This window comes from Alligator mississippiensis, chromosome 2 (assembly GCF_030867095.1).
Source record: "Alligator mississippiensis isolate rAllMis1 chromosome 2, rAllMis1, whole genome shotgun sequence".
In the NCBI taxonomy this organism is placed as follows: domain Eukaryota; kingdom Metazoa; phylum Chordata; order Crocodylia; family Alligatoridae; genus Alligator; species Alligator mississippiensis.
In genome coordinates, this window is record NC_081825.1 from 235781608 (window position 1) to 235803950 (window position 22343).

The 22343-nt window shown below is 41.9% G+C and overlaps 1 protein-coding gene across 14 annotated transcripts in view; it reads right to left on the reverse strand.

Moving 5' to 3' along the window:
* The window catches only part of DPF3 (double PHD fingers 3), a 249774-nt gene that overhangs the window by 96859 nt on the left and 130572 nt on the right, over positions 1-22343 (reverse strand). For all 14 annotated transcript variants that reach the window (XR_009460162.1, XR_009460157.1, XR_009460160.1 and 11 more), the window contains one exon: positions 4903-5030. Coding sequence is in view for 3 of the 14 variants with exons in the window: in XM_014595447.3 (XP_014450933.2) it covers positions 4903-5030 (128 nt within the window). In the remaining 11 variants the exon portion in view is untranslated. The remainder of the gene's footprint in view (positions 1-4902; positions 5031-22343) is intronic.

Here is a 22343-nt window from a genome sequence, read left to right on the forward strand (position 1 = left end):
ATTTTTCCCCATTTAGTGAAGCATTAGTCTCCTGTGTGTCTAACAGGCCTCAGGGTACCCATACCATAGGTGTCCATATAGTTCTAGAAATAGGGTATCCTGCAGCTCCCATTGAAGGTAATGGGAATAGTAGTTGCTCATTGACTGTGCCTGGGGTTTGCTAGATTTTTTTTCCTGTTTTTCTGAACTCTGTTCTTCGGGAAAGATGTCTGGTTTGCTAGCACTTGAAGCAATCACAAAGCAGACACAGTACAGGCAGTGGCACTGCAAACCTTCCTACAACAATGACAAGGAGCAAACTCCTAAAGAAGTGACAGGATAATTCATTCTTCATAACTCACACAATCCTTGGTATCTCTGCAAGCAAGGCTGCTGGCCTATGCCAATCATAATGTGAGTGCCTGTTCTCTAGGAGCTATTCTGAAAACACTAAGTCATCTAAGACAGGCCACTCTTCAGATGGCAACATTAAGTCATGAAATTAATTCAGAGTCAGAGGTGATAGACAGCCTTTAAAATCTGTTATCTAATTCTGATCTATTCAGTTCTCCTGTATATTTTTAGTTAACAGATGCTAGAAAACCAGCAGAGGGAGAATAGGTGCACATCACATTAATGTTGCCTCCGGTGTACCTTAAGAATTGACTGCTAGGGTGGAAAAGAATACAACAGATTTTACTAGAAAAAGGTTTAGAATCAGAAGAACCATCCACACACCCCATTATTAGAATCTAATCACTTATATTATGGGGCATAAACACTGGCCAGGGTCCTTTTAAACAGGTTAAAAAATTGTCAAAGTTTAGTAGGGGGTCAAATTAATTTGTGGGTTTTTGTATTTATATTGCATTGTTTTTAAACCCTAAGATTGCATCCAGACAAGCACGGCTATGAGATATGTGGCACTGCAGGCACATCTGCAGTGCCACATACTGCATGCTCTGTTGTTCTCAACGCTGCAAGGAGAAAAAGAGTGGAGTGGCGCATGCAGTGGCAGCGTGCGCAGCCTGAAGCCAAAGCCTGGCAGCTGGCCAGAGCCACACTCCACTGCCAACCAGGCTCCATGTGGCAGGTTTGCTGCTGCTGCAGCCCCGGGAGACCCTCAGGAACTCAGGTAAGGCTGCTGGGGCCAGCCTAGTGCTGGCCCCAGTCTCCCCTACCCCACTCAGGGTAACTTGCTGTGCACCAGAGCACACAGGGCACAGGCATTCCCCAGGGACAACCAGCAGCAGCATTAGGTGCTCTGCCACTAGTTGTCCCCAGGGAACCAAATGTCTGCACACGTCTGGAGGTGGCCTAAGAGGTCATTTATGGGGTCAAACTACCTTGATAGCTGATCTTCTCATAGAGTTTTAGTTACTAGAAGGTGGAAAAATTAAGTGACTTCTGCTTTCACATATATAAAATGTCCCCTCATAATTTACCAAAGTGCATACATTTGTCAGGGAAAATACATTCTTTATTAAACTAGGGGATTTTAAACTGGGAGAGGAATGCTATATAGATTTTTTTTTTCAAATTACTTAAAGATTTTATTTTTTTTTTTTGCAGAGCATTTCATTTCCAAAACGGACTGAAATGCTGACATCCCCAGAGTGGAAGGCATCAGTCATTCTGTGCCAGTACTTCACCAGTAGTGCTGTATTTACTTAAATCCAAGAAGACTGAATTTAAGATGACCCCCCAATTAGATTCTAGACATAGAAAAGTACATAGTAGTTATAATTTTCCATGTATAGTATCTAATTATTGGAGGAGCATCTTAAAATGTATGTCCCGCCCCTTAACTGCTGTGGCGGGAAAAGCAACAGCAGGGAAGCAAGTGGCAGCAAAAGCTGTGGCAGGAAGCAGACAGCCTGACCACTACCTCTTGCCCCACCCACCTGCTCCTGCTTCCCCCAAGTGTCTGCCCCCCTACTAATCACTTACTTCTCAATGTGCCTGCCCCACCCTGGCAACTTGTCCCCTACCCTGCTGTACCCTCTGCCACCATTTACCCTATGCAGCAGCTCTGGTTCCAGCTCTGGCCCAGGGCAGGGAGCACACAGTGGCTCTCACCCTGTGCCAGGCAGCAATGGCAGCAACAGCTCCATCCCCAGGCCTAGGTCAGGAGTAGAGCTGAAGCCAAGGCAACTCCCCTGCTGCTGCACAATTTTCCCCAGGCTCCATCCAGGCCACACCATGCAATCTTCCCTATGCTCCCTGGACCACACCACATGGTCTTCTCCTCAGGTCAGGGCCACAGCTGGAGCCACAGAATCCACCTGATCTAGGCCAGTACCTAAATCCAAGAAAAGGCTTATGTTTCCCCAGTGTTGGGGCGGGGAAATTGTCTTGGATTTGAATAAATACAAAAGTATATAGGTGGGGCATTTTTTCCAGTTGATGCTGCAGGGTCAATTTAAGGTAGAAAGATCAGCTATGTACAAACTGGGCTACAAAGCCAGGGTAAGGTCTCTTATTCCTGTGAAAAATGCTATAGCATCTTCTTACAAGTGGGCAACAATGCTGTTTCAGACTAACTACAACAGCTGGTACACCATTTGCCCTGCTTAAGGCATGGATTCAGTATTGTTGTTACTTGGGGCCTGATCCTCAGCTCCTGTAAATATAGCATTTGATCATATTGATTGTACCTGAACATCTGGCCATGTTGAATGCATCTATTTAGCAAATATCTAGTACTGTCTACTTTGTCCTTCCAAAACACTCCTCCAGTCCCTTGCTTTTCAACACAGATAAGAATTTGATGCAGCTTTCCTCCAAATGCACATTAAAAATTCACTCTCATTTCATAGTAAGGGGCAGTAAATAGCTGGGACCAAGGAGGGAATTATGAATCTGCCTACCCCGACTCACTCACTCCCTACCACCCATGGGAACGGAAGTACAGTACTAGCTCAGGGGGTTGCTTCCTGTTGAACCCTTCTGAGCTGTGACCAGCAAGACCTGGAGCCCATGTAAAATGGAGATTTACACCCCTTACCTGGTTGTATAGGCACAAAAGACTAATCATGGTCTTGTCCTAACCCAGTCCAGCCACCCCTTCCATCAGGTCCTGCAATACCTGCTCAATCAGCAGCATTTAGTAAACACTGTACAGACTAAATCCAACCAAGCTGCATTTGCAAAGAAAACAACAGCATGCCAAGCCTCTCACATCCACTCAGTGATGAAGCCAGCTTCCATGAGACAGGTCACAGCTCAGAGGGTACAGATGAAGACTCCTTGCATACAGGCATACCCCTCCCCCCTTTTTAATGCAGTGATGCCAAGACTGCTGTCAGTTCCACTGTCTCTGAAGTCTCTTTCCTCAGGCTGATGCCTGGGGTAATTTGGGAGCTCACATTGCACAACAACATCCAAAGGCACTTGTCGATCTCAGAGAGATGCTGCATGATGGTTTCTTGTGACCTTGGAAGCTGCTATAAACAAAGACTTTAGGACTTTCCGTTTATTAGAACCAGACCTACTAGTCAACAAGGAAACAAAGGAAGCTTTTCATATATAACTTGTTCCTTCTATGTGAATGTGAGACATTTCCTCTTTGCCAGGGTTTCCCTACCTCCATTACTAGGAGCTAGGAATATAATTCTGCAGCCCTTACATACCTGAAATTTCAATGGGGCCTGCAGGACTGGACCCAGAATTATGTCAATGTGATTGTCATGACTTTCAGTTTTGCTGTCTGGTGGGTCACACACTTGGGTTGTGAGTTTCAGGAATTACTTGAAAAAATGTGAAGCTCAGCCAGTATCACCAAGTTGTACAGGTTGTGCCTGGTTTATACTAAAAACTATAAACTAATATAGGCTATGCCAAGCAATGCCTTGGACTCATTCAAAATCTATCCCCAATTCCCTGAAAGTTTTGCAAACCTGAGCAAATCTTCCTGGGGTTTAAGTTTTTCCCTACCACTGCATTAGCCGAGTCATTGCAAGTGGCCTTGTCTCCCCTGCTGTTTACTTGAGGCAAGCTGTCAAGTCTTTGAGATTTGTTCTCTTCCATGGATCGTTTTTTTTCTTGCAGGATGTTGTATTGCCCCAGTGTGTGAGAAGGGCTGTAGTTCATGATCTTATGGACCCTTTAGTCTAGACAAATGACTGCACACAAAAGCAGGGAATTGGACTCAGTGGCTAGGAGGCCCCTCCAAGTACTATGTTTTTATGTTATGAGAATTTAACACAGTTCTGCTAATCACTCCATACATTGGCAGAACCCTGACTTTGCCAAAGGCTGCAGCTAGATTCGAACTTCAATACTGGTAAATGATCAAAATGAAATAATTACTATTAATATTCCAAGGGATAATATGAGGCCAAAGAGAAAGATTGCCTTACTTGTTTTATTGGTAATACAAAAGGCTATTAAAACTAAAAGAATTTTAAAAACCATCTATGTTGTTTGCATAACTTCTACAATTCTCTCTGCTTAGACAAGGAAAAGAGATGAGCCAATGACACACCTCTGCTTCTAGTGAGCAGCTATGACCCAAATTTCAAAGCCAAATCTGAACTCAAAGTTTGAGGCTACTCAGATCCAGTTCATGGTTTGGACCTATCTCTGCTAATCAGTATCTGATAATCTCACTTTGCTACAGTGTCTTGGTTGTAAACAATCCAGAATGTGGCAGCCCAACCTGAATTACTGTGACAGTTTTGCTGAACAGTTATGCCAAATCCTGAATTTATTTTGAGCAACAGAGAGTAACACTGTAGTCTGGTGACATTTTGTGGCACAATGGTGTGACATTACTATGCATTAATGCAACATTTCAACACAAAGACACAAATGTCATAAGACACCATTTGGATACTGAAAGTAAAAAAATAATATTAAAGCCAATCCTGAGGTCAGTGTACAGAGACATACAATTTAGCCAACAGAGCTGCTCTCTTTTACCTGGATTTCCTGTATAGTGTCTTCTTCTTTAGTATCCATTTTTTTCTCAATCCCTTCACCACGCAGCAGGGCCTCCAGCGTGGTCCCCTCTGATGTGAACCCATCCTTCTTGAGAGGCAGATCAACTTCTGCGAAACAAAACAAAGAGACTCTGTGTGTCTTTTGCAAGCATACACAGAAGAAGGGGGGGAAAGGACAAGGAACAGGCTGCCAGACTTTTAACCTCAATCATATCTTAAAGAGTAAAAGGAGTAATTCTTCTATTAACCTCTTATGCTAAGGATTCAGTTTTACCTTGCTGAACCACTGACCTCTTTTCAGTTTCCTATGTTGGGGTGCAAGGAAGGAAGGTTGGACATTATTTTACTGGGGAATAAAAAGAAAATAGGAAATAACAAAGAGAGATAAGGATAATAGGAAAATATTCCCACAGCTTTTCTGGAAGTTATACATATTAAACTCCTTCCCCCACATAGGAAAGAGTTTTTAAAATATATGTGTATTTCTGGCATAATTCACATGACACTGAATTGCTTGTGGAACCATCTTGTACAAAGAGACAGAAAATAGACAATTCAGGTGCAGGGTGCTGAGATACAAATGATCTCAGAGGTAGGACAATGCTGAGAATTTTAAAAACATCTAAGGGTTCTGTCTCTGAATTTGCAACTGAATAACTATTCCCACTTTTAAGTCAAGACTCTACAACCTTCACTTTGATTTAAATAAGACTGCTCAGGTGAGGAAGAAAAACTCGGCATAAGTGAGAGTTGCAGAATCTAACCCATGGAGAGAAAAAAAATCTCAAACTAGTGTTTCCCTCCCCCACCCTGTTCTCTCACCCAAAGGCTAGCTCTAGGGCAGCCTGGGGCATGCGCCCCCAGAAGAAAATGGAGATTTACAAAGACGCTTGATGCAATGTGGCATACAGACGAAGGGGCAGACAGCAGGCTAGTTCTAAAGGCTGTCACAGGATTATGAGCAGAGAAAGGCAGCTAGCTTTGTTAGTCAGGCACAGCACAGCACGGTACAAGAAAGCACAACATGGATGTTAAAACGCAACTAGGGAAGAATTCTATCTCCTTCAGGATCCCCCAATCCCCTGTTCCTACTTATGTAGGTGTTCAACCAGATTAATCCTACAGTTACCCCTTTCAGTGAAACACCCAGTAAGCCACAGCCTCAACATGCTAAGATTTTCACTTTCCAAGAATTGGGTCTCTTTCTCCATATCATTTTGTTTGGGAAGTAATTCAGTACCAGGTGTGATATTAACTATTTAGCATTTGATTTTACACCTGCACCCCATTCCCTCATCTCACTGGGACATTTTGCTTCCCCACCTGTTGCTATCTGCTTTCTCTCATCCTGCACTCAGACTGTAAGGTCTTCAGGGCAGAGACTGCTCTGTGCTGGTACAGAGCCCAGCCCATCAGAGACACTATCATAGTACAAATAGTTGTACAAATTGTTTAGTACAAACTAAACAAACATCATTATCTGGTGGGGTGTGGTATCATCTAGTTTTGAGGGAAGACCACTTCTCCAGCAGTGTGTCAGTTCTCTGGCTGTGCCAAAGAATCCAAAGCCAACAAAAGACTTCAGGGTCCCTTAGCCAAAGTGAAGGTCATAGGATCTTAAAGGGATTCTTCAAATATTCTGAAGGGCCACTAGCTAGCTGCATTACTCAGACAACAGAGCACAGAACATGGGCAGCAACTATAGCAAAAGCTCCCCCTCTTATTGAGAGGAAGCCTGAGTACAAACCATGCAGAACACCAAAGCTCTGGCATTTTTCAAAGGAAACTTTCCCAGAACAGGAAGCTGGGGCACTGAGTGGAAACCTTGATCCCAAAGAAGAGACTGAGCTATTCAGTCAGTCTTTCTTTCCAAAACTGAGTTCTGCAACACTTCACCTATTTGTAACCCCTTCCACCAGGCTCCCCTGATTATGATACAGGTTCACCTCTGGATTACATGAACTAAAAAAAAAAAAAGTGGGGGGAGAGGGGTCATCCTGAAATTCCCTGCAGGAATTTCTGGTGTCTCTTTCCTTCCCACTCTTCTTGCTTATCCATTTGGTTCATGAAGTGTATGTTAAATTTGGAGACAGACATTTCAGCTTGAAAGATTTAAGTGTTACAGCCTTCCGTGGGAAGTCACTAGGGCACCTCCATAGTCACGTCTGTGTGGTTTGGGCTTGGTTTCCACCCCTGAACCGATACAAAAGGATATCAGCATTGTTTCTGGATCCCTGTGGGACTGAAAAATCCAACTGGTCATCAGACATATTGCAATCGAAGGCAAAGCTTCAACCAAGTTCAAGGGCATGGGTAGCAAATGTCTTCACTCTGATAGGCTATGTCTGTCTCTGGATTCCAACACACTCAGCAAACAAATGCATTAAAATAGGGAACAGGGGAGGGGATTAAGCAAAATCCACGTGAACACAACAAATGTCCTGTATGCCACCGAAGAGTTGAAAATCGAATCTAACATGGAAAATGTAAGTGTTTAAGGGCAAGGAGAGCAGCTGCCTTTCCAAAGCATGCTCATTCCTACTTGCTACTAATAACACTCAGCCCTTCCACAGTACCTTCCAGCCAAAGATTAACAGTCTCTGAGCTTATTGCTGCTCTATGAGCTAGGGAAGTATTATTATTCCATATTTACAGGTGGAGATACTGTGGTGCTCAGATGACATCAGGTTAAGCAGGAACCCAGGAGAAAAACCCAGCACAGCTGATTCCCAGCTCTAAACAGTAAGCGTTAAACCATTGTTTCCTTCTCCTCTCTTCTAGCATCTTTCCAGTAGCCAAACATTCACATCTCTGGCCCATTTTAGGAGCCCAAAAATTCCAGTTCTCATTAATGGAGGAAAGAGAGGAGGGAAGTGGGAATTAGTACACAGAGCTTACTAGAAATGCACGCTTTACTCGATGAAGCCCCAGACTGGTCAACAATGGGCATGTCTAAATGTGCACCTTAATGTGCAATAGCCTATTTTACTGAGCATTAAAACGTCACATCAAAAACCATGCTAATATGCTAGTATGCAGTAAAAATAAGTGACTGCACATAAAGCATCACTAAAAAAGCATGTGCTTTCACTACTGTGCATTAGGGCAGCCTAATGCGCATTTATTGAGTACTTCACATTAGAGGTACTAAATTTAATGCAAAGAGCAAAAGCACATTAATCAACATGTAGACCCGCTTAATAACACCTTGTAATTAATCCAGCCCTTCTGGAAGTTGACTAATCAGTATGATATAGCATAAGTACAGGAAGTAGGAAAGTTATTTAGAAAATAGCAGAAGTAGCCTTTACGGCCACATCCACATGTGGTATGGACGTTTGGTTCCCTGGGGACAACTAGTAGCAGTGTACCTTGTGCCACCACTAGTTGTGCTACGCGTGCTCTGGCAGGTGGCAAGTTACCCCGAACAGAGTAAGGGAGACTGGGGCCAGCACTGGACTGGCACCAGCAACCTTACCTGAAGTAAGGCCTTCCAGGCCTGCAGCAGCAGTGATTCTTCCATGAAGAGCCTGGCCAGCAGCTGCTGCATGACTCCAGCCAGCCCGGCTCCGCTTTTGAGCGGTGTGCACTGCCCCTGTGTGCACTGCTCCGCTTTTTTTTCCTGCAGGTTTTTTTGACCCCTGGATATCCTGCCTCCACGCTGCTCCCTTGCAGTGCAGAGAACAACTGAACGTGCAGTATGTGGCACCGCAGACATGTCTGTGATGCTACATACTGCACGGCCACACTTGTCTTGACATGGCCTGTGATGACAGAGGCTAGACTCAGACTTCAACTGCCATGGACCAGTTCCAATCAAGTCTCAATCTGCTGACGCAACCTGGGGGAAGTGGGAAGCCTTAGAAGTGAAAGGAATGGCAAAATGCTAGTAATGAAAGATACTTCCTTTCCACGTGTAAATCCTCCTATACCTAGGTTTTGCCTAAGAAGGTGCTTTATAGAATGTAATAGAAAATGATAACCTGTCGAAAAAGGCTTTTAGTCCTCCTAGATAATACCAAATTATATCCTTGCTATGGAAGTCTAAAGGGTGGTTCAACCAATCCAACAAAATACTATTAAATATTACCATCTTTTTAAAGTATTTCTGTACAGCCCTAACAATTTAATTCTCCAGGATTTTTTCATAAAGTTTGGCAAGTTGTACTTTCCCCTCCTTAGCCCTACTCAAAGGGATGCTGACAAGTAAAATTTAGCCCACGAATTTAGGTTTATGTAGAAAATAAGACCTTTATTAAACCATTGGAACTGCCATGATGGATCTGGTCCAGGATCCTGCCTCTGACACTTATCAGATGCTTCAGAAAAAGACATAACCGACACTGGTGGATTATGAGATAATCAACACCCACACCCCCCCCCCCGGCCGCTCTCATCCCCCAATATGCAAACAAATTAGGTTTTATCCTGAGCTCTAGCAGTTAAAGCCCAAAGCATGAAGTTTAACACCCTTCCAAAATGTTTATCATGATAATTCTGGGTACTCTTGATACCCATAGAAATGTTCAAACCCTCTTTGAATCTTAAGCTCTTGCCCTCAACATCTTCCTTTTGCAATGGGTTGTACCATTAAAGTATATACTGTGAATAAAAAAAATGTTTTCTTCTATCAATTTAAACTTTTCCAGCTTTGTTTTACTGAATGTCCCCCTTCTACTCATTACAAGACAAGAAGAACAGAAGTGCTTGGTCTACCTTCTCTGTACATGTGTTATTTTATATATATTGCCATCAAACTCCTTTCTGCTTACCTCCTTCTTAAGGTAAATAATATCAAACTTTTCAATCTTTATTAATGCAAAAAAAATTCCATTCCCCTTATTTTTGTCATCATTCTCTGAACACACTCAAATTCTGCAATAACTTTCTAGTGCAGACCAATATTGCACAAAGTTTTTCAGCTGATGTTGCACCATTGATTTACATAAAGCTACTGCAGTATTTTTTTATATTATTCACCATACAACTTCTTAGGCATCCCAACATCATGCTTGCTTTTTGACCACAGCTACACATTGAGTAGCAGTCTTCGTTCAGCTGTCTATTATGTTGTCTAGGGCTCTTTCTTGAGTTAATTTTGAGCCCTGTCATGTGTACAAGTAGTTTAAACTTTTTTTTCTCCAATAAGTATCACTTTGAATTTATGGACAGTGAATTATATTTACCATCATGCTGTCCATTCACCTAGATTTTAGGTCTCAGAAGTGCTGTCTGGTCTTGACAAACCTGAATAGCTTTATGATATTGGCAAATTCTGCTACTTCACACCTCACCCCCATTTCCAGATTAATAATTATATTAAACAATGCAGAACCCTGTACAAAAATCTTGATGCATCTACTGTTAGCCTTCTTCTATGGTGATAATTCCTCATTTACTCTTTGCTGCTTCTTTACTAGGCAGTTTTTGATTCATCACAATTCCTTCTCCATCCATGACTACTTAACTTCTTGAGTGGCCTCATGTGTAGAACTTTGCCAAAGGCCCTCTGAAATTCTAAATAAATTGTGAACTGCTTCCCCTTTTCCCTACCCACTATTTTACTGATATGTCTAAAGTATTCCAAGAGATTATGAGATGAAATTTTCCTTTGCAGAAATCATGCTGGTTAAACCATATCATATCATGATCTTCCAGGTATTTATAATATTCTGTTTTAATTATTGTTTCCACCAATTTCCAGTTACTGATGTGCAACTTACTGGTCTACAAATCCTCAGAACTCCCCTGCAAACCTCTTCAATACACAGGTAAAACCTTTCATTATCCTTCATTCCTCTAAACCAGAAGCTGCTTTAATTATCAATTTGCTCCACCATCTCTTTTTGATACCTCAGTTTCTGAGAACACCTTATTTCCTGAAAATACTACAACTGAAGTTATTTTGAATAAAAGTTCTTTTTTTTTTTTTATAGAACTATCACTACATTTTTAGATATACTCTCTTCCTGCTGGGCATTCTAAATGCAATAGCACCTGGCAACCACATGCAATACTAGAAGCAAAACAGACAGATCCAGTTTCAACGTCAAAATCAAATAAGATACAAAAGTCAAACCAACAGTATCAATCATGAAAAATACATTATGTTTTAAGAATTCTTTTAGTTTTAATATACTAAGATATCAATAGTGATACAAGTAAAGGTTTTGTAACATTTTAATTCAGTTATAGATTATATTTTTTAAATTTAAATTGATGGTTTTTACATTGACAGTTTCCCTTTCCTAGTGATTAAATTAACATGGCTATTTTTGTTGACTTGCTTAATGTGGCATCCTCTGTTTATCGAGGTTCTTACATTGCTCATCATCACTGAATCTGAACAATTATCCATGTCAGCATCATGCCAGTATTTGCTTTCAGTGCACTACTACTTCCAAGAGAAATACACATTTTTACAGGTCCTACAAAATCATTTTTAAAATTTCAGTTTATCAAAATTGTATTGCATATTCAAAATTGTAATTTGCAGTGATTTGAGGGCTAACCCAATTCTCAGTACCTCTTCAAAATACAAATAATAGGCATCCGCCCCTTTTCCTATACAATGTAATGCATTTGTTTTACAATTAATCGTTCCCATCTTCACAGTAGCAGCTGCCACCCAAGCCATCATCTCTGTGCACTCACAAGCAGCTCCATTTCCAGTTCTAATTGGGAACAGAGATACTTATTGGGCAAGTTCCAGCATGATCCATCACGCCAGCGACAGCTACTGTGCAAACCAAAGCAATCCAGCTTCCAAAAACCCTCTTAGATAAACACTGACTATGCCACGTAGATTCTTGTGTTTTGCTTTTGGTACTGTTTTTTCTAAAACATAAAAAGTGCCACAGGAAACTATATATTAAGATTCCATTAAGTGCTGTTTAACATGGATAAATCCAAAGTTATTACCTTAATAACTACCACCTCTTTAAACCTACATTGTTGGTCTAAAAAAGCCACCTAATTCGTAGCAAGCAGATCTACTGCTGGGTGAATGCAGCCACTAAGCTCATTAACAGGATGTGGCAGGATGTGCCTGAAAGTGCAATTCAGTGGCTCAGCAAGCAATTAAATCCCATGTCAGTTTAAAATGAGAATCTATCAGTGTCACAAGAGTGTGAAGCCTCAGCTTCTCTGCTGTTTCCCACTCCTAGGTTTTTTATTTATGATGGTGTGTTGGGAACACTGGAAGTCACAAAGACTGTAATGAAATATGCCATATAAAAACCAGATTAAGCCTGTTCTTCTTTTGGGAAATATGCAGAGAGAGAAGCTGTCTGTTAGCTGTCGAGTTTGCAAAAGATACCATCTTTTGGGATGGTGCTCTCTGCCAGCAGACAGAGTGCCCCAGGGGAAATGGTGGTGAAAAACCCAGACAAGCAGCATCCATCCATCCATCCATCCATCATACGCTCATCTCCACATCTCCAAGGCACAAATATAGCATTAGAGTGCAAAGGAGGGGGAAAACCCTTTAGGAAAGAAAGAGAATACAAGGCTTTGGTTTGAATAACTGGATTTTGTAGCTTTTTGTGAAAAATAAACAGGACTAGACTATCTTTAGCTGGCTTGCTTGTTTATTTTTCACATTTGTGGTCAGTCTGGTGACTTTTTATTGTTTCTAAAGTGGATGTATTTGCAGCAGTGGATGTATTTGCAGTATAAGCACGCTAATGTCAAGTGCTTTGCAAGCTTCCTCCTATATATACACTTCTGCCAATGCAACTCAATCATTTCCATAACCCTCCCCCCACCCTCCTTCCATATGCAGTGTACCACACAGTGCACCAAAGTACAATACTGAAGACATCCCTGTTACCTCAGTTCCAGCAACCTAAATAACATTGCCATTATACTTCCATCTTGACCCCAGTACACTCAGAACTATTCTAGCTGTGCCTTCTCCCTCGGCTCCATTCTGTCAATCATGGTTGCCAACATAAGACATTTTTTTTACTATCTGCAAACTTTTTACTGATAATCAAACATTTCTACTGACACATGTTTTTGACAAGTGTTTTACATAATGTAAATATAACCATCTGCAAGGGACTGGACAGCAGTTAGAAGGGATGGGTTCAACTTTAGGTGTTTAATGCCTACCGCAGTAAAAAAGTTTGGTTGTCAGTTAGAAGCTTACAGATTGCCAGTAAAAAACATTTCTGGGTTGGCAACCCTGGAACTGACTGATTTTAAAAAAATCTTAAAACTTATCTGTTTAGAAAGCAAAACCAAAAATCCCTCTAAAATCCTAATCCACACTTTCTCCTGAAGAAAAGTAGAGTTATATTTGAAAATAAAGTTTATCATTCCAAGTGGCATTTCAGAGCCTACTGCTGAAGGCAACACTCTTGCTAAAGAAACAACATCCTTAATCATATTGGGACCCTAAGTAAAAGATGACAAGGACAGCAGCAATGGTTTACACCATGCTGCTCCCAGCCCAAGGGGCCCCAACTCACCCCACACCCTGACCCCCAGCTGCATCCCGCCCCATGCTGCCGCTCCGAGTCATTGTCTCCCCAACCCCAACCCTCTGCATCCCCCCCCCCTTCCAGCCCATGGATGTACCCTAGCTGCACCTGGGTCTGCAAAATCCTACAGACCTTTGTGTTGAGCAGTGAGAAGCCATTATAGGCAGGGAGCAGCCAGGACACGTAAAGGCAGCAAATGGCTGAGGCAGGAGAGGGGAAGGAGCTGACAGACAGCTAGTGCAGAGTTGTGCTCCTGCTTAGACAGCAGGTAATGCTGCTCTGCTGTCTGCCCACTAACACGTTAATCTAGGCTCATTAAAATGGCAACAGTGGATCTTCAAATAAGCTCATTGTTTCCTGACTTTCTTGAACTCCACTTTTTTTTTAGTGACTTCACAGACAGGAGTTTTTAGCCCGTTTTTTATGAGCTACCCATAACTATGGACAGCTGGCAAGCCTGCTGTCAATGCACCTCAGTACCGACCTGCAGCTTCCCCTTCTATTCCAGTTGTTGTACCCACACTCAATATGATTATTCATCCCACCTGTAATTCACAGCAACTCCAGCTATCCCAGTCCTGGATAATTTTGAATCATACAGTGGGTTGGGAAAGCAAATAAATACCCTCTGGAGACTAGGGAGCATCATATTCATTTCATTAATCTAAAACAGATTCAAAGCTGAGTCATTATTGCATTAAAACTCCTGCATTAACCCATTGTTCCCCCTATGTCCAAACATCCTTAGATATGAGGGCCTGATTTTTATTTATATCAATGCCCCTTTACACAGCAAGAGCTAGAGAATGGCAAACCTGTCCTTGAACTAAAGCTACTGGAAATTCAGAGGAAATCGGGAAACAGTCTCTCTGTTTCCCTCCAGAAGCAAATCACCTATAGTGGAGGGAATGAATTGATGGATTTTTCCCCTTAAGAGAAAGGTTCTATTAAGGGACAGAGCTGCTCTACACTACACCTTTGTGATACAGCATAAAGAGACCAGAAGAGCCCAGAGATCCCTGAAATGGGTCTTGCTCAGAGGTCTTATTCAATTTAAGGGCCCACTGGGATTGCCTTCAGTTGATGTCCCAAAAAACACTGACTGGTTGGAAAATCCAAGTTTCCCACTCCCTGCCATCCTAAAGGGAGGCTAATCTCTTGCTGTGGGATGATGCAATTCCATCCTACACTGTGGATGTGTCTACGCGTGCACATTTACTGTGAAGTATGGGCACACATCTACACATGCACACCCCTAATGCACAGTAAATATGGTGACTTATGCTGACTTGAGTGTAAATTTGATACCTGCATCATGCATGTATCAAATTTATGCCCGATTAGTTATTGTGCAATAATGCATGTGTAGATGCCTTACTGCACATTAACACTGTGTGTGTGGACTGACTTGGGACTAAGTTTAGTTCCAAGTCAGTTCACACACAGCATTAATGCGCTTTAATGCCTGCACATGTAGATGCTAGCCTATTCCCACTTACTGCACAGTAATTTACTGTACAGTAAATTTAAACCAGCATAAATGCACGTGTAGACACTTTCACCAATTCACCTACATCCAATGGAAAAATTCTTGGACTCCACTAGCACCAATTTAAAAGTAAACCACATGAGATTACTAATAATAGTGGAGAGAAATAGTTTTGCAGGGACTAGGCATCTTCAAAGTTATGGTTAGGTGTTTAGTTGCTGATCACTGATCTGGACTTGACAAGCAACTGCATATCTCTAGTTACTAGTATGCCTCTATAAAATATCACAGTAAAAGCAAAGCCCTTGTCTTGTCCCTCAAAAGTTCTTTACAAGTTTATTTCTTAGCACAATTATAAATCAATGTCACATACAACATGCTGCACCTGCTTCTCTAAGACTGTAAATTACAATACCTGACTAAAGTCTGGACATCAAATAATAAAAGAGCAGTTTCCTTCATCCCCCACCCCACTTCCAACATCACTGTTCTAGCATCTCACTCTGTAACTACATTACAACAAACTGCAAATGGCCTTTTCATAGCATCCACTATTTCAACAAGGATATCACAGTAACTGTGGAGGGAGGGCAGGGGGTAGAAGACTGTATAAGCATTTGACAGTAGTTGGTAAGTACAGGTGGTAAAGAGCTATAGAAACAGGTGTGATCTAAGACATCTGAACAGTGGGCTGGGAATTGGGAGCTGCCAACTTCTAGTCCTGGATCTGGTGTCAACTTTCTACACACTTGTGAATAAGGAACCAACTTGCCACCTGAGTTTACCCATCCAAAAAACAAGAATACACATCCACAGACTGGGAGAATTAATGTGCGAAGTATTATTACAATTAGCTGAAATATGATATAATTTGTCAGAATTTCTGAGGTCTTTCAGGGCTGTAATAAAACCCTCAGGAGGGCAGAGGGAGGTTTCCCACTTGTTGGTCAGGTGCACTGTATCTACGCAGCAAACTGCACCACAGAGGCAGTGACAGGCTCCAATGTCATTGTCACCATATGGTTGCTAGGTCAGCTACTTGGAGAACATTTCAGCAGCACAGGCTAGAGGGGCAGAAAGGTTGTGGAGAGCCATTTCAAGTGTGCACTGCCAAGATAAGCCAACGTGTCAAAGCCTCCTGATAGCCATGCTGGCAATTTCCCAGACTCCAAACATTCCATTTAAGAAGTACACACAAAATGCACCTTGGTAAATGAACAGAACCAGAAGTCAGTGATGCAAAACATCCAGTATATCTTCCTGCCAATACAAAAACTGTGGCTTAAATGTAAAGGCAATCTGAACTTCGATTTTACTTTACCTTGTAGTAGAGCTCCAATACACAACTTCAGGGCCATATACACGATCTAAATATGCTCTTGTTAAAGTAATTGGCAAACTCTTGATTCCTTGAGTACATGGGTCACATGTTAGACCAATCCTGTATTAAGTAACAGGACATCACATTATGTAGCACACCATAATGTGAAGAACTTCCACTCTGGCAGGCTGGAAAAGCAGTTTTGGAGAAACAAAACTAAGATGGTGGAATGGGATGGCTGACCCTGTAACAATAGCAATGTTCTCAAGACAAATTTTCCTCCCCAAAGGATGACTTAGGTTCATCATCTATCTTAACTAAATTTGGAAGGTGTTTTAAATAAACACAACCCGAAACCACAAGAGAAGAGTGGACAAGGGATATTTTCTCATGAGTCACTGTAGTTTTAAACATTTTCTCAAGTACAGACCTGGAAAATATAATGGCTAGTTAATCTGGTTACATGAGCACAATTATGTGCCCCTATTTACTCAACAGAATAACCATGGCAGAATGTGTTACAATAGATGCTTATGGCTCCGATGTCAGTCTGTGAAATGGGGCTAATCCTTCCCTACTTCACAGGATGTGGTATTTAATATCTGCAACACTCAGATCCTCTAGGAACAGATACATGCGAAGTATTATTATAGTTGCTTGAAAGGCTAAGTATAAAAAATAATGTTTTTCAGTGAAAAAACAAAGTTCAAAACTTACCAATCTACTTTCACAAAAAACAGATTCTAATACCTAATTTATAAAACCCTAAGAATGAGGATAACATTTACTTACCCTGGTAAAATGCTTTGCAATCACCAAGCAGAAGGAGCTATATAATTGCAAACTATTGTTATAACAAGGGAGGTTTTTAACAGAAATATTGACAAAGGTGCCCACAGGTATCTTCAGGGCATCTGCTGACAAACACAGATATGCTGCCACATGAAGATGAGGAGTTCCAACAGGCCCATAAAGCGTTTAGATAAAGAGGTGAACTCTAGAATTAATAATGAAATGGGTAAACAGGAAGATTAATGGCATCAGAGAAAATGCAGATGGTGAAACCCAGCCTGCAGGTTCAGCAAGACTGTGATTGGGAGGCAAGGTGTAAACAAGGTGACCTTCCAAGTTACTAGAATGTCCTCCAAAAGGCCAACCAGAGGGCAGTACTGGACACAAATGTGCCATCTGGTGTAGGAGGGCTCATGCTAATATGGGCAAAATTTGCATTTTAAAAACTGGCAGGAAGGTGAAATAAGCAGAATCAGAAAGTGATCCCATACAACTGTGTAAAAAGGATGGGAAACAGGAAAGAAAAGACCCTGTGTGAGAGAACATAAATGTTTAAATGAAAATATGAAAGAAAGAGACGGAGATATCCCTGCATGTCTACTGTAAAGAAAGCTTACCATCTACAACCTGGGCCACCAAAAAAAGAAAAGGCTGATGGGAGAGGGGGGGGACACATCTTTCACCTTTCAGCTCTTTCCTCAAGGCAATGAAAACAAGGCTGGTCTGTTAAAAGGTCCTAACTCATTTCCCCCAAGGGTACCTTCCTTTCTCCCACTTACAATTTTCTGTGTCACAGAAGTGAGTCACAATATTGTCAAAGCACTAGTAAAAATCCAGCTACGTCTGGGGTGACAGGCCAACAGGATGCCAGACCACAAAGCAAACTAATCTGGAGAAGTACTAGCTAAGGTACCAGGAAAGTTCCTACTCTGAAGCTCCCAATAATCTTCATCATCCACACAGAACAGACAGGAGCTCAGTGTTTAAGAGCTTGTCTGAAAATCTCCCCCAGCTTCACACTGTACTGAACCCAATCAAAAGGATGAAGGGCTGAATTGTCCCTGCCAGGTCTTGAATACATGGTTCCCCAGAGAGTCTGAATCATTCATACGTGATCCTTAGCTTGTTGGAGTTAACCAAGAAAAGCAAAAAGTAAATATAATTATATGTCCATCAGCTATTACATTGGGCAGTATGCTATGTGCTTAAATACAACTATGAGAGTTGTAAATTTACTCCCACAGAATTGGCCAAACATGTTGTCCACCTGCCACACACTGAGGTGGAAGGACAACAATCTTATTGCACAGTGCCCTGAAGTCAACAGAGGTAATGAATTCAAAGGTCAGAGATCTCCATCCAAGGACACCCCTTCACCACCTCCAATATCATCAAATCTATGAAGTGGTAGCAAAAGTGTACCAACCAATGGAAATACTGTAACACCAATGAGGGTGAGAGGTGACTATACTACAGCCTGTATAGACATACCTCTGAGCTGGCTTTATTCTAGATATCTCAGGTACTGCTTCCAGCAGCACCCCTTCTGCTGTTGAGGATGTACCTATGGTATAGATCAGTCTTGTACAGCACACACAGAGGTTCATGCTGCCATGGTTTCACTGTGCTTGAGAAGAAAAATTAAAACCAGGTAGCGTATTGTCTGTTTGGGTTGTATTCAAGCCTCCACATTGCAGCATAAATCTTTCTCCTAAATCTGTCTCTTGCCTTTTCATAAAATCCAAGAAAACTAGGATTGGCAGGGACCTCAGGGGGTCATTTAGTCCAACCCCCTCCTCAAAACAGGACCGCCCTCAACTAGATCATCCCAGCCAAGGCTTTGTTTAGCCGGGTCTTAAAAATCTACAAGGTTGGAGAGTCCACAACATCTCTGGGTAACCTTTTCCAGTGCTTTACTACCTTCCTAGCAAGATAGTTTTTCCTAACATCTAACCTAAACTTCCTTTGCAGCAACTTGAGACCATTGCTCCTTGTTCTGTCATCTGCCACCTGACTGAGAACAGCCTAGCTCTATCTTCTTTCGAACCCCCCTTCATGTAATTAGAAGCTGCTATTAAATCCCCTCTCAGTCTTCTCTTCTCCAGACTAAATAAGCCCAGTTCCAGCTCAGCCTGTCCTCATAAGTCATGTACCCCAGCCCCCTCACCATTTCTGTTGCCCTCTGCTGGACTCTCTCCAACTTGTCCACATCCTTTCTGTAGTCGGGTACTAAAACTGGATACAGTCCTCCAGATGTGGCCTCACCAGTGCTGAATAGAGGGGAATAATCACTTCTCTCAACCAACTGGCAAGGCTCCTACTAATCTGCCTCTATCACTAATAGAATACGGCAGAAACGAACAGTCACAACAAATACTTGAAAATGCTAAAACAAAGCCAAGGAACGAGTCTAGGAAGAATGGGAGAGGAAAAACTAAGATGGCTACAAGTTTCCTTTAAATACTTCATCCAAACAAGAGGCTTGTTTGGAAAAATGCAACAAAAAGCATGTGAACAGGGACCTAGTAGCCTGAATTTTGCTTTCCCCATATTTCTCTCATTTCATGAACAAGCAAATATTGAAGGAAGTTATGGTAACACTCTAGATCTTAATAATTTCTGTGCCTTTACCTCACCTTACCTCATATGGCACAGATGAATGGGGGGGAGGAGAAAGAAACCCATCCAAGAAGAAAAGTAAGTGAAATAATGAAAAGAGTTGTGATCGCCTGTATTTCCCTTCATTCAATTAATGAGCCCCACTAAGCCAAAAGAGCTGCTGTGCTGGCAACAAGATTGATGGCTGCAGGCAGATTCCACAGCGAGGAGACGGATGACTGGTCATTTCCCTCCGATGCACTGAGAGACATCTATCCTTGCAGCCATTACCAAACCTGGCCGTGCTCATTTTAAAAAGAGAGATAAACATTGGCAGCTGGAGGCACCTGGCTGTCCTTCTCCCTCAGAAGGACACAGCTCCACTCCTCTGAGTGCTGGGGGAAGGTCACTCTGTCCATTCCCTAGCATCTGGCTGTGGGATTTGCTAGCTCTCTCCCTCCCCCAACACTCATCCATCTAATAAGAACACAGCGCAGGTTGGAAGAAGCTGAAGAGAATGGTGTGACAAGCTCATCAATCTGCAGCTACATGTTTGGCTACTTAGTTTTCTTTAGGCTATTCCTAAAATGGGAAGGAGGGGAGGGGAGACAGGGATGGAATTGCTATTAGTTGGAAAGAGTGAATGGTGGGAACGGCACAGTGGACTCAAGTAAGTCTTATGACTATTAAAATGTTGTGCATGTACTAAAGCAGTAGGGAACTAATTAAGATTCAAGATTGAAAGGGAAAACAAAAAAGTTGGACGGCCTCTGGTTCCATCTGTAGCACTTGCTGACAGTTTAGCTGTATTTTGGGCATCATCTCTACCAGGGAAGGTGATTTATCTGGTCCATTCACAGAAATACCCACAAAAGTACATATAGGACATATATTTGCAATGCCAGCTCTGGTAAAGCAGCTTCAGAGCACACTCAGCCTTGACTCTTGTTCCATTCAATTCATAATGCCTTTCTTTGCTAAAACTGTCCTGCTCTATAGCATCACTCACAAATACATTACTGCTGTTTCCAGTTCCCCTGCTGTGCTGCTACCTCACTTTAGCAAGGAGCACTACATAGCACTTGCCTCTGTAGCATCATTCACTAATGCAGCATTGCTCTTGAAATTTGAAGCTACTATGAACTTACTGAATCATCATGTTGCATGCACCTCTACTGCATCATTCATGGACACAGCATCACTGAACTCGAGAGAAACTAAAGGTGCTCAGACTCTTTAAAGACACTGAAGATACTTGCTAGGTGCCTGACTGTTATTTTAAATTCCTAACTCTGTAAGATATATTTGAAGATACTGGCTTTTATTCCCCTATCACAAAGTTGGGGTGGGGGAGGGTTAAAAAAAAAAAAAGTCTTCCCTATAAATGTAGAGAACCTATGCAGGATATTAATTATTAGACTACGGCCAAACCATAGCTTGCAAGCCACATGGGGTGCCAGGCATTTTAAATGCAGCTCCTGAAGAAAGAGATGCAGCACAAAGTTCATTGACACTGTGGCATGCACATCTCAGAATCTGTGCGCCTCTGTCATTGCAAAGTTTTGGTTTTCAACAAGAAGGGTAAAGGGAGTTTGGCCACCCACAAGAGCATTTCTAATGCATCTATCCCTTTAGTATCTGGGTGCAATTATATGTACTTAGACATATGCCATTTTCCTCAAGGAAGGGGAGTAAAGTGCTCACCCCCCTTCTCGTATATCAAGGAACAAACTGTTAGACGCAGCTCAGTTGTCACATTCTCCCTGGCATCCAACTGGTATCAACCTTCAATAAAGCTCTATCCATTTACACCAGCTAAAGATCTGGCCCTAAACTATCTTACTTATTTAAGAGAAGTCATACTGTAAGTGCATAATAATGTGATGGCTGGGTCTGGGAAGGGAGATTTAAAAGACAAACCATGCACATGCATTCCATTCTTCATTCTTCCTCCAAATGCACATTACATCTGCCTTCCTGCCTCCAAGGAGTTTATTACTAGGAATGGACGCAAAGGCAAACATTGGTGGTGTCTGAACTCTGAAGCATAAAATACCTGTATTTTATTAGGCAATCAAATGCAAAATGCAGGGGATATTGAAATGAATTGTAATCCAGTAAAAATATATTTAATATCTGTCAGGTGTAAGATGATTATGAGGCTGTAAAATGTTTACCCCAGAGAATGAGGATGACAGATTGAAAACATCCATGGGGGGGGGGGAGGGATGTAAGAAAGAAAACCACCACATGCATCCCTCTCCACTCAGCATATTTGCAAAGCTTGGCTTATAATGTTTTGAGGACTTTAATATTAGCACCTATCACTCATTCCTTTGTATTATGCACTGGAAAATATCACCCACAGTACTTGTTCCAATATTTCATATTCCAGAGCAATTCCATTACAGAATTATAAAACATGAACTGTGAATGAAAGATCATGTTTTTTAATAAAGGGATGATTTTTTCCACTATCTCTTTCCTATTTTTGTGCAGATTTCCTTATTTTAAAAAAAGAAACATATAGTATCACATGGTTTCCTGATGTAGGATTCCTTTGATTTTATCAGGCATCCTGCCAGGTCCTGAGTATCTCTGATCCTGATCCAGCCAAGCACTTAAGCATGTATGCAGGGTTCAAATTATGGGGGAGGGTTTGTTTTGGGTTGTTTGTTTGGGGGGGGTGGGGGGGGGCAGAGCCCCCCATAAGATTTGAAAATCATAACCTGAGG